The sequence below is a fragment of the Microchirus variegatus genome (assembly GCF_963457635.1).
Source record: "Microchirus variegatus genome assembly, chromosome: 3".
NCBI classification, from domain to species: Eukaryota; Metazoa; Chordata; class Actinopteri; order Pleuronectiformes; family Soleidae; genus Microchirus; species Microchirus variegatus.
Genome location: NC_139804.1, coordinates 16,800,956 through 16,814,757, shown reverse-complemented (window position 1 = coordinate 16,814,757; position 13,802 = coordinate 16,800,956). Strand labels below are relative to the sequence as shown.

The 13,802-nt window shown below is 40.4% G+C and overlaps 1 protein-coding gene across 1 annotated transcript in view; it reads left to right on the top strand.

Moving 5' to 3' along the window:
* The window catches only part of LOC310925319 (chloride channel protein 2-like), a gene marked incomplete at both ends in the record, with an annotated part of 151,023 nt that overhangs the window by 34,817 nt on the left and 102,404 nt on the right, over window positions 1-13,802 (top strand). Inside the window, one exon of the mRNA XM_083887242.1 lies at window positions 11,074-11,224. Coding sequence (XP_083743368.1) covers window positions 11,074-11,224 — 151 coding nt within the window. The remainder of the gene's footprint in view (window positions 1-11,073; window positions 11,225-13,802) is intronic.

The window sequence follows — 13,802 nt, the reverse complement described above, 5'->3', positions numbered from 1 at the left end:
CCCCTGCCTGTTGCGGCAAATACTTCAACGAACAACACGCTGAGCACGAACACCTACGTACATACTGACACGAGTATAAAGGATTAACATTCCAACCTGTTATGGTGAGAGGAAACCAGAGAACCTGGAGAATCCCATGCAGACACGGGGAGAACATGCAAACTCCTCAGAGAAAGTTTCTAAACAGAAAAACAGCTTGCCACAACAGATGAAGTAGTGGATGAAGTCAGTTTCAGTATTTGCCTTCAAAACCACATGTGGCTTCCAACCTTGGAAGGAAGGACGGAAGTGAAGGATTTGGAAATGTGCAGAGGAGCAGTTTGCCAGCTGAGCTGAATGTGCCCAAAGTAAATATGGGTTTTCTTAATGAGGCAACAGAAGAGTGCACCTGCTGCTCCCACTTACTCTCTCTCGCTCCCTCTCACACGTGCATGCATGATTGTGCAGCTTTTCTTCTCTGTACACTGCACAGGCTTCTATTCATTTTGACAGCCTATAAAGCAGGGGCAGAGCTGGGCGATATGGTCAACAAATAAAATACCCAATTTTTTTTATACCAGATATGATTTTAATCACTTTTTTTTAACTACTAAATACAAAATAATTACTATATTTATTATCATGATTATGCAAATGAATGACAAACAAGTGTCTTATGACTTGTAAAGCAGTTGTTTTCAGTGTCCGTTAATTAAAAATATTTGTTCAGTAAGTCCTCCATGACCAGAGCACAGACTCTGGACTAAAATACAGTGGCAGTGTCATGCTGGTCGCGGACCAGACTCCTCTGTTAAATGTTGAGATTTTAGACATTTCCCTGGTAATTTCTCAGAGCAGATGAGACAGCTGTTTCGAGCTTCCTATGGGAAGGGTTAACATGAACACCTTGGTCCATCCAGACTAAAATCCCGGTTTTCAGTGTCAACTCTAAGCCATTTTGAACAAGCCATGGTACACTGACTCACACTTTTGCCACTTTTCTCTCTCTTATCTCAATCCTTTGTCTCTCTCACTCCTTGTTACCGTCCCTGCCGCTGGCAAGAGTGCCAGCTGTTTTCCGCACACCTCTATTCAATGAAGGCCTGCCATACCCTGTCTGTGATAGGCTGAGAGCCTGCCCTACTCTGCCTGTGATTAGCTGACTAGTACTGGCCAATCAGAGACAAACAGGATGTCCCTTTCACTGAGTAGCGTGTTGAAACGGTAGAAACACTGTCAGAAAATAGTCGCTGGTCAAAATGTAATCTCCGCCAAAACTGCTTAAAACTCAAAGACATGCCGGTTCCGGCTCTCTGGGTCCGGACAGGACAGAGTCTGGGTCTGGACCCGGACTGTGGTCTGCCTATAATAGACCTATGCTATAAAGCATTATCCCAAATCTTAATGATAATTCAAATCTTAGTCCTAAAATCAAGCAGTTCCTTGGAAATGAGGTTCTGGCTCATGGGGATCAGATTCTGTTCTCCATGAGGACTACTGGTCCTGATTATAAAGGTCCTATATAATACCAGCCCTTTGTTGCCCTTTGCTGGATCTGTTGCTTTCTCCTGTGGTAGTTGAGATGTGGAACTAATATCAATGTGCAGCTGCAGGCTGAGAGAGAGAGAGAGACATTTTGTGTGTGTGTGTTCTTGCGTATGTATCTTTGTGAGGACCTTTTTTTCTGATCCTCACAACTTTAAAGGGCTATTTGTGGGTTTAGACCTGGTGTTAGGGTTATGGTTGAAATTGGTTTAGGGTTAGGCATTTATTGGGCTTTTCATTATACAGTTCTACTCGGCTTGACTCAGCTCCGCTCGTTTTTTTTTTTGCTTTACCATTTGGGATTTTACTTTGGTACCTGCTCTGGTGAGCTGAGGCGATACTAAAATATGACGCAACTGACTCACAAACCTGCCATTTTTTAAAAACTGCAGGAGCATTAGAGTGAGCATACATGGCTGCTGCTCACAAAAATACACCATGGTCCATCGGCAGTTTCCCACTGCCGTGCTATGACAACCCCACACATGTTGTGGATGTATTATGAAGCAATGGAAAATGATGTGCCTGACACCCAAATGGAGTACAGTTGAGTAGCGTTATAATGAAAAAGCGTCATGAGTGTCCTCAGTTACAATGGTGCACGAGAATGTGTGTGTGCGCGCTTCATTAGTCCACTGTGAGATTGTTGCTTATCAGCCTGAATAATCACATTAATGTAACTGAAACTACAACATAATTATTTGCACAAGCCGGAGTTCCTCCTTTTCTTGGAAGGATGTTTATCGTTACTGTATCTATGCATTGTCTGCATGTGTGTGTCGTGTAATTCACTAGAGCCTCCTACGTTAATCACAAGCCATTCCTCCACTGCCCACAGCTGTACTCTTTCACTCTCTCCCTCTATCTCTTTCTCCCTTCCTTCCCACCCTCCCCCTGGAGTGCTCAGTTAAGATCTAAATTCAGCTCACATTGTCGAATGGATTCTGTTTATTGTGCCAAACTTCCGAAAAAAAAAAACCCTCTCCCACACACAAATTAACCCACTCTCCTATTCTTCACCTTTCTTATACAGTCTGTCCATCACTTCCTTTCTTCACACAACCTTCGCCGGCTTTTCCTGCCTCTTATTTTTTCTTCATCCGTCCATCTATCCATCCTTCCCTCCTTTCTTCATCCTGTTTGTCCAGCTTCAGGTCAGTGTGAGAGAGCCCCTGAGGGTTGGCATGGCAGTCTGGCACAAGCACACAACACTCCCAGTTAGCTCCCTGAGTCGCCCCACAGGATTATTGGGAAAACTTTTATTTACTGTACATTCTTCCTCATCCCTCTCCTTTGGCTTTTCTCCTTTGAGGCCTGTTTTCTGAATCTGTGTAACAAACACAGTCCTGCTGTTTATGAGGCTTTCATTATTTTAACTTGTAAGAATTGCACTTAGACTTAGTGCTCTCAAGAGCCAACCTAGTAGTAAAAAAAAGTACTTGAGTGAGTGCTAAGAATGAGGCACATTTGAACAAGAGACCTCGTGTTGCTTTACTGATTCACAAAAGTAAACCTTTAAAGGGACAGTATGCAAATTTTACACATCAAAGTTTGTGTACAGGTGTTGGGGCTGAATAACAAGTGAAAAGTAATTAATAAATCTCTTTATGTTCGTAAAGAGGCAGCCATGTCTAATCTGATGAATTACCTCAAGTGAGATCATTTGGTTCCACACTGATGGGACTGCAAGTCTGTGTCCACCATTTATTCCCAATTTCTTTCAAATTTTTTTGAATATTTATCGGTAATTCTTGCCAAATGTATTTAGAAAAGCCTTAGATTTTTACTTGTGTTGCTTTCATGTAGCCTGCTAAAGCAAGACTGCATTTTTGGGTCTGGAAAGATTGTAGTCACCTTCCACTCCCAAGAGACTTGACCAAACCATGTAGATCAAAATGTCTGTGTGTGCAATTGAATAGACCTGCAACCACTCAGATCAATGATTAGGATGATGTATGCAGAGCAGCAGCAAATGTGTCAACAAACCAACTCCAAGTTTTCTAGGAGTAATGGCTAGTTCACCCAGGCTAGCATTCACAGTTAACTTTGTGACTTTATGTTACTTGTAAGTAACAGTAACTCATCAGTCTGATTTTCTCCGACACCAAACCAGGAAGTCATGATCAGATTGAATGAACACCGACCTGACTAACAATGGGAATTTACCAGTCCTCTCGATCAGAATGAAATTTGTTTCCCATTGGGGTGTATTGGAGTGTTTTTCGGATTGGCATGTTTACATGACATATTTTTACTCCCATCGGGCTTTTATTCTGATCATTGTTATTCATGTCAACCTAGCTAATGACAGCAAAGTTTCACAATCACACAATCACACATGTCTGCTTATGGATAAGCTCTCAAAAGTGTTAAGTTGTATAGCTTTGTTCATATGGGGTTTTTCATAAAAGATGTCACATTTATACCAGAAAAAGTTACCTTCAACTTTAAAGGATGAGGTGTCTTCCCTCCACATGTAGTTGCTGGGGTGAAAAAGTCCTGCCATCATAACAATCCTTCCTCCGTCTCATCCATCACTCATTCCTACACAGTCCCTCCTGTAGATGAACTCTGTGTAGATGCACACTGATCCTTTCACGTTCAGTTTTTCCTTCCTGACACGGATAACTTAAGAATAATAATAAAATAAAAAAAGAAGGAAAGGGTGTGTATTGAGCTCCCCCTCCACCTGCTATTGTATTGATGATTGTTTTGAAAAGGAAGGTTGTCTGACAAGAAAGGACAGCTTAACTGCTGTTTGTCTCCTTTTACTGCACCACTTTAAATCTCTGAGAGAAAGTCAATGGCCCCCTTTTCCATCCCCACTTAACACGGCTGAAATGGACGGCTGTGATCCAAGTCAACCCCAAATGACCAGGAGCCTCACCATTCTTAGTCAGCATTGCCATTGCTCACTTCATCAAATGAGGTTGCCGATGCTGTGTGTGTGTGTGTGTGTGTGTATGTGCATGCTATCTTGTGTCACACTTTCTGTGGTTTAAAGCCAAAAGCATGTGGGGATTCTTACTACCTTAACATTGGCTTAATAATAAGTGGGTTTTGGTGGTTCAGCTATTAGAATTGTTGTGTGTAATTAGTGGCAATGCTGTAAACAATCCCACTATATGTTGTTCTGCAGCAGCAATCTTATCTACTTCTTATGCTGCAGTATTTGTCTGTTAGCTTGTTTCATGTACTTAAACGTAGAAACTGTATTCAAGCTTCAAAATGTTTTGCTCATGTAGGACATTGTTTGTATTAGTCTATTTTAAATATTCTATGAGTTCCAATATATTCAATGTTTTTTTACTGGTTCCACAAACTTCATTCAAACATCAAAATGTTCACAAAAAGTGTGACTTTCACTTTAACAAACCTCACACATTTTTCACAGTTGCTGTTAAAATTTAATGGGATTTTCATTTTTTATTTGTTTTTTTTAATTTTACTTTTAGAGTAAAATCCATCCATCCCTTCATCCATTATCGACCACTTTATCCGTGGTGCTGTGCCTATCTCAGCTGACATAGGGCGATAGGCGTGGTACACCCAGGACAGCTCACCAGTCCATCGAAGTTAGCGCTCTGTTTACGCTAATGTTAGCAGCTGACTAGCCAGTTAGCTTGCCAAGATGACGGTCCCTCTTCATTGTCGTTGTCAGCCGCAACGTGCTTCCTTTTCAGGTGCTCATGCATCGCACTTATGCTGCCGTGAAAGGCAAGTTCTGTCTTGCAGATATTGCATTGCAAACTTTTTTCCTTTTTCTTAAAACGCTCCCACACTTTTGAGCCCCGTCGCCGCCGCGAGCCTGTCTGGTATAACTTCCGCTGACATCACGGCTGACCCAGATTACCACTACTGTGCATGTGTGTCAAGGACAGAGAGGCAGACGTGGCAGTGAAAAGTGCCGCAACTGTTATGATAGAGAAAACAAAGCGACATTGTCAGAGATGATCAGCTCTACCTATGCGGACGCTCGTGGTGGTAATGAGGCTTAAGCATTTGGCGCCACCTGCCATTCAAACAGTAGAACAAGGAAGTACGCTGCTGTTCGCTTCTTGATCTTTTACTGCCGAACTTGGTATCTATTCTCATGTGTGCAGTTGTGCCATGTTGGTTTGTTTTCAATAGATGTTATGCAAATTACAGTTATGAAGTTGAAAGTTTTTGTGTGTGATTGTGTTTTATTCTTCACAGTACACTGCTGTAGACCTTTTAAAGTAAACCTACAAATGATCCATTTTAATCCTGTACTGTATGGTTGATAGAACTACAGTACATACTTTGAATTCATTGATTATTTCAAACAGAGAATTGACTTGGACTTGTAATACCCTACTTTGGAAAAAGATTATGTTGTAATCCTACCTCTCTTTTGCCCTTGCATTCACTGTCACTCATCTTTGTCGTCTTCCTCTTGTGTTTGGAGATTGTTTTGTGTGTTTGTTTCATGGTAACACTTATTTCCTTTCCTTAGTCATTTCTGTGAACATATACATTGTAATGTATACTTATTTGATGTACATGCACTGAGTGTTCTACCAGCTCAACCTTTACCCAAACTCGTGTGGAATTCCTGGAAAGCTCTGTTTTATCGAAAAACACTCAAGCTCAAGGACAGAGGTTGAACTTATCTTTTATCTCTATTCTACTCGTTATCTTACCTGTTTTGAGTGTCATTAAACAAGGTCACCTGACCTTTGAGGCATATGGGTTTTTGTCTGAGCAAAAGCATCACTTGTTTACTGGTGCAGATTTATTATCAGTTAGTCTTTGAACTGTGTTCTTCCATCCATGTTAAATATTCTCGGTAGGAAAAAAAATAAGACGATAGTTTTGTTAGCATCTTGTGACTTGGTGTCTCCTCATTCTTTCCAGTGGCTAATATTCTTGGTATCAATGCAGTAATCCTTTGTGACCCGGACCATCTAATTTGCCCCAGAGTCCTGGACAACCCATTCATCTGGGATCAATTAACCAATGCTCAGTCTGACTATGCTGAGCATAATGATAGGCTTTCAACCGCTAATGTCTTTGTTCTACATGAGTCTGTTTGTTTACTTCCTCTGGTCAGATGCAAGTTTTAACGGGGTGCGTCTGAGAAGGTCTATGTCTACCCACTTGTTTTGGGTTTTTTTGACTTTCCATTGTCTTTGAACTCTACTTACTTAATTAAAACCTAGGCTTGGCAATCATGAATAGGGTAGAGAATGCCACTGAGAAAGGCATCTTGGGTGAAATGGTGGTTTCAATTGAATGTCACAAACCGCAAACCGCTTTTCAAATATTTCCCTTGTTGATTTTGCCTCTTTTTCCCACGTTTTCATTAATTTCTATAGAAATACTTGAATGAATCTGAACCAGATCCGCAGAGTAGAGAGATTCATCAGTGATTCATCAAGAAACATTGAACAACCTTCTGTTGCTGTGCTGAACTTTATCACTGCTTAGAAATGTGTCAACGTTAGTTAAATGTTGTGTTAGTGCTTTGCAGTAAACCTTAACTGATTGTCAAAATGCACCAAAAACAGTTTTCACACATTTGGGGTCCAAACATAGGGGTTTGTACTTCACTTGATATGACAAACACAGTGGAGGATGTAGCCATAGAATCTCCAGGTTCCAGGTGAAGGGGTGGAGCCAGACTTTAGGCAGGAGGCAGTAAACCCCTGATTCACTCACTGTGGATTATCCAAGTCCCTTCTTCTAATATGTACATTCTTCCAAGATTACCTTGATTAAGTGCATGTCTGAAAGCACCTTACAGTGTGTGATCTAAGCAGTGGTGCTCTCAAACTTTTTATACGAAGTACCACCTGAGAAAATATTGAGCTTTTGAAGTAACACCATTATCACCAACTTAAAATACAGTGGTTTACATAGGTCAAGCAAAGTCAGCTAGAGACTTTTCACAGGAGGCAGATTGATTCCCAATAAGTTAATTTGCTTTCTCATCATCCATCCTCCTCCTCTTCCTCACATATAATTCAGACACTGGTATGGAGACATTAGATTAAGATGGAGAGAGAGATAAGGTGACTCAAATTATAATTATTTAAAGCTCCCATAGAGCGGAAGTGCCAATGAACGAATGTTTTTTTTGGTGTGTATCTGCGCCGCTACCTCGTTTATGAAGCCCTGAAGGTTCGAAACAAACAGTTCAGCCACTGCTGAGAAGGCTGTGTTGTATTGTAATCAACAGGCTCAGCGAGATCTCTGAAAAAAACCCGATCTGGTTACGTAAACAGCATTTCTCCTCAACAGCAGATCCTCCTGCTCCGGGCACATCCGGTTGTGTACATTGAACAGCAGAAGAAGAACGTCCGTTGTGGAGGTGTTTCACAAGATAATTCTCTAGTTTTTGGCTCCATACACCACTACAATGGATTTGAAATGAAACAAATGTTGATACACCAGGGCAAATGTCGATATTATAATTAGTAATTTAAGGCACTCTAAAATAAATTGTCCCTGCCAGTTTCACTAGCTGATCAAATGAAATAGGGAAGCTTGGGCAGAAATGACCTGGCCAAAGAAGAGGGAGTTTACAGCGGGATAATGGTGGAGCAAGCTATGAAGAGAAGCTCCATCCCCGTTCAATACATAAACTTTTTTTTCTATGTTGTGAATAAATAGAGAAATCTTGCACTTTTAACTTTTCATGGATCTTTTGTTTTCTTCAGTTAGACAGATATTGTGATGTATCTCTATAAGATTGTCTTGCAATATATTGATTATCACCATTGCATCGTATCGTAACGTATCGTACCCTATCATATCATGAGGTGCCCTGTGATTCCCACCCCTTATCTCAAGTGTGATTTGGCATTTACAATTTTTTTTAACAGCTATTTTGGCCCAGTTTATTCTCGACTTTCTCTTGGCAGGTTAAATGTAATATAATCAGAATTTTGACTGCATGTGCCCATGATAATGCTGATCTTTGATTATTGTTCTCCTTATTATCCAACATTTTTTAACCATCAGCAACTTTTCTGCTGCTGAAATTACACTCGATGACCTTGATTGACCTAGCTGTGTAAAGATGAGTGGACAACAGGAAGTCATTCCTGTCCACCACCCTGAAGCATCATGGGAGCGGGAGCTGGTTTCTGGGCTGTGTTACAATACTTGGTACTTCCTGCTTCTTGAACTGCTGACTTGACATCTTTTATGTGTGTTGTGTAGTTTTGGAGGGAGTGAATGTGGGTTTTGTACAATTTGGCAAGTCTTTCACTTCTTAGCTGAGGCTGTGTCTGTTTCCTTCCATGAAACCTTTTTTTTGCAGGTGGTCATGTGTTTATAAAGGTGAAAGGTTATGAAGGTATTGGTCTGTAAGCTGACCGATGACACGAAGTCAGGGCAAGGCTGCTGTGATGATACAGAAGTCATCCAGGTTATTGTTATTGTTTTTTTTTTTTAATACTTTATTTTTATAGCAAAAGCATTAACAACATACAGAATATAAGATATATATATATATGTATATAGAAAAAACAATCAGACAAAAAAAAAAGCTAAATAAAATAAATAGTTGGCCACCTACACATTCATAGACACTATACAGTAAAAAACACAATCCATTTTCCCCAATATTGCAAGTACTTATCCATTCGCAGATTCAGCGAGAAGGTCTTCCTCTCCATGTTTTGTAAATCAGACACAATCTCAAACCAATCAGTCTCTGTTGGAGGTGTGGTCTGCAGCCATTTTCGGGTTACTGCTTTCTTGCTGGCTGTTAATAATATTTTTAAAAGATATTTGTCTCACACTGGTGAACATGGTGCAATATTGCCCAAATAAATTGTAGAGAATGAACAACAGATGTCGTCCCCAAAAATACTTTGTCAGGTTATTGTCAGTTTGACCAGGAGTAAATATTGTATGTCAGCAACACTTGATTATGTTGTTCCAGCAGTCTCTGGAGATTTTGACATTCAGGACTTCACATTATATAAAACATCATCCCTGCAATATCATGATGTGCAACAGTGTACATATCTCAAGGACTGCTTGAACTTCAAAATACATAGATTGTTCTTTGTACAGCTCAAGGATGTGTAAGATCTTATTGTGTTTTGGTGAAAGTGATATTGGGATTTGATTTAAGTGTAGATTGTTTATGCAACGGATCAGTTCAGTTATTATCATGAAATAGATTTTCAATATGATGAGCATTAATAACCATTGGCCTATTGGAATAATAAGGATAACAAAATGATCTGTTTCCAAGTTGTGTTAATTTGCATAGAAATTAGATCCATCAAACATAGAGGAATGAAATGGCAGCCTTTGCAATTTGCTAACTGAATTGTTCCAAATTGTGACTCCAATTTGACAAGTAATTGTTCAGCCTTAGTTTTGTGTGGTAATTTTATTTTGTGTGGCTTAGGGTGTACCAAAAACATACTTTCTTTCTTTTTGTAATGTTATTATTTTGTCCTTATATGGTTGTCGGCACACTTTACTTAAATCCCTCTCATACTGCTACACCGTCATACTAGATACTTTGCAGTTGGAGTTTAATGTGTGTCATCTTTAAAAGTATTTAAAATAAAACCTGTTTTCTGTTTTTTATTTGTTGTTTCTACAATCCAGGTAGCATAGTATGTTTTTATTTGGCATAGTAGTTTGTTTATAGCAAAGGCAGCCCATAGACAAGCGGAAGGGAATTGGACTTGCTATCGGAGTTGCCTTGAATCCCCGGCAGGTCAAGGGCTGGGGTACTCCAGAACAAGGTACCCAGTGCTCATTGTTAATTTGACTATAAAGCCACAGGTGGGCAACATTCTGTGTAAACCGAGTGCTGGTCCCAAGCCCAGATAAATGGGCTGTTTGTGTCAGGAAGGGCATCTGGTGTCAGAATATCTGCCAAATCCAACATGCAGATCATCCAGTGTGGTGACCCCTAGAGAGGGAAGATCTAAAAGAAAGGAATAACCACAAGGGTTTGATTCCCCTACCACTAATCTACATGCTGATGCATCCCTGGACAAAACACTTAAGAGTTGCAGCCAGCATTTGAATGGGTATGTCTCAACAGGTTACCCAGCTCCAAGTACAGGCTTTGGTCATCTCCCGCCTTGACTACTGCAACGCCCTGCTAACAGGCCTCCCGACGTGTGCTGTGAAACCGCTGCAGATGGTCCAGAAAGTGGCAGCACGCCTGGTCTTTAATCAGCCTAAAAGGGCACATGTCGCCCCTCTGTCCATTGAGCTCCACTGGCCCTTAGCTGCCTGCATCAAAATGAAATCACTGACGCTAGCCTACAAAGTGCTAGCATCAGCTCTCCTAAAGGTTTATGTTACCCTTTGACTACTCCGTTCATCAAAGGATTGTTGTGTGGTGGTGCCACACAAGACGAGACTCTTTTCATGTGTCATTCCATGCTGGTGGAATGACCTACCGAGCACTCCCGGAACAGGAGAGTCCCTGTCTATCTTCAAAAAGCTCTTGAAGACCCAGCTCTTCCAAGAGCATCTTCTGTCCTAGCACTTTCCCTACCCTTGCATCCATAATCCAATGCTCTTATCGTGTCTTGTTTACAGATGTATGGGCGCTACACTCAGGAGCTTGGGGTGTACGCCAAAGAGGAGGCTGCTCGGCTGAGGGAGAGCGGTCAGAGGAGGTCGGTCAGCGAACGAAGTCGGAACCTCGATCTGCTGGAGTACGACAAGGGACGCTGTGCCAAGTGTCGCAGTAAGTTTTATCTCAGAGATCCATGGAAAGGGTTTTTGATGAGTGCAATCTGTGTGTGACATGCAATAAGCCAGAGTGTTCTCCTCCTGACCACACCTCACTATAAGACTAACATGTCTATTGATGCTCAGATGGGCACAAGAGACCAGGATGTGAAAATGACGATTGCGTCAGACTGAAACTAACAAAGAAACCCTTGATAACTCCAATTTAAGATGAGTAGTTCTTGTTTTACATCATGATTGATGGATGGAAGAAAACAGCTATGCTCGTAAAGTGACTCAGCATTGAACTTTAAGTTAAGGATAAGGAAATATGCCCTGTTATCTAAAACATGAGTGACTAGTGAGATACTGAAATAATTGTTGGAAGAGAACAGTTGGAAAATGGTTGTCCATTCAGAAAGTAGGGTGAGTAGCAACAGTGTTTTTGCAAGTCCCACACTGGAGCGTTTAATCCTCTAAGTTTCATTAAGAAAGTACATTTTCTTTTGTGATGCCTGTGGAAATTACTGTTTTTAGCATGCAGTGATTCAGGATTTGTTGGTCTACTTCCTCATTGTTTGGTAAGTGTTTTGTCACTTCACGTCATTTAAATAAAGTATTTTAAAAACAGATGTCACAAAATAACATATTTAAATTTACCAATGGAGGCAGCAGTGGATTAACAACTTCTTTCTACCATGATGTAAAACTGATGATCTTTTCTCAGGATTCTGGTGTGGGACAGTAAACAAAATGACACAACATTTCTGGTTCCCAAATATTTTGTTACTAATAATATAGTCAAGTTAATTATGCATAGATTTTATTAGATGTGTGTCGATACCTCAGCAAGACCACACTTCAAAAACTATTAATAAGTATGCCATGGACTTGGGGAGAAAGACATAAATATAATATATAAAATATTTCTGAAGAAGAAAATCCAATTGTTTTTTAAAAGTTAGAAAAAAAACCAAAAGACTTTGACTGGATTTCGGTGATGACTGAGTTTAATAGAGTTAAAGTCACAGCTGCAGTTATAACTGTGGCCAAGTGTGCACATCACTTCTGCCACATTAGAAGGAAAAAGTAAAAGTCTATGCTCCATAAAGCAGCTTGAATCACCTTCAGCATCACTTCATTTGTACATTATTTTAAAGGTAATAGAAACATTTTATTTTCACTTTAGTGGTCTGGAAGAGACTCAGTGACTCACTGCTTTGAGAACAGTGATCATTCAGGCCAGAAAGAAAAGCTGAGGAACAGTACTGACCCACTGTTGCAAAAAAAACAACTTTTTATATTTGTGTTCAAACACACTGGTGGTCTTTGCACTGTTGGTAGTGATAGTAACGATAAGATACTTGTATCTGGGATACATAACAGGATAAAACAGACTGTAAACACAAGTGGGAATATGATTTAAATCCATGTGACAGGCGAGGGTAAATGCAATACAGCAGTCTACAGCACATACAGTAGGAGTTATTTGGATGAAAACTCTGCAATAGTACAAACATCTCAAATTCAAGTGTCATCCTCTTCACCTCGTCTGTAGCCTAATTATTCAAACCATTTCAGCTTGAGCTTTTATTCCTGTATGTTTAGCCAGTGAGTCACTGCTGAAGTGCTGTTAAGAGAATTAAGGACTCTCTTATCAAATGCTGCCAGTCCTGTGTAGACAGAGTGCCCTCTGCTGTTGACAAGTAACCGGTGCAGCCACAACTAATCCCATTTTAGGCACTTGGGCTAAATGCTGCAGATCTCAGCATGTTGCGGTGTGTGTGATGAGGGTTGCACTGGCTGTTGACTGAGCTAGTCTGCACCCCCCCCCCCAAAAACAAACAAAACCTTCTCAGCTTCTCTGTGAGGATTTGGACACCAAAATGCCAGTGATGAATGGAATTGATTTGTCTCTCTGGAGGGAGGAGATGTGGTCTGGATTACACACACACAGGGAGGTAAAGGCGTGTAACATGAAGCGACTTGCTGAAATTGTATGTAGATACACACACACACACACACACACACACATTCATTATTACAGAAGCTGCAGTGGGAAATGGGGTGGTACACTCACTCTTGCACGTACACATACTGTACATAAAGCGCACTGTCTGTATACAAATCAACATAAAAAATTCTCGACTAATAGCTTGTTAGAGTTATTGTGACACAGGCCTTCTTTAAAATAAATAAATACACAGCTTTGTGCAATTAATAATAAATGAGCATTCATTTTGTAATCCAAATCAGTTCATGAATTATTCTGTTATGGGACAATTTATTGTCATTTCATGTGCAGGGAAGAGATGACATTTTTAAAAAAGTGAATTAGTAAATGTGCTGTGCATGGTAAGCTCTGAATTTGTTTTTATAACAATGGAAACAAGCTCATTGTCCTCTTCTTCAACGCAGTGCGGTGCTCAATGGTCTCAAACAACTTTGAAACAAATTTCATCGTCTATGTCGATAAGAAGCACCTGAACCTGTTGATCGCAATCGCTAGCTAGCTGCTTCTTAAGGTTGACGGCAACAGTACCATTTAAACTGAGATGATTCTCCATACTCTTCAACCATCCAGTGCATTCCTT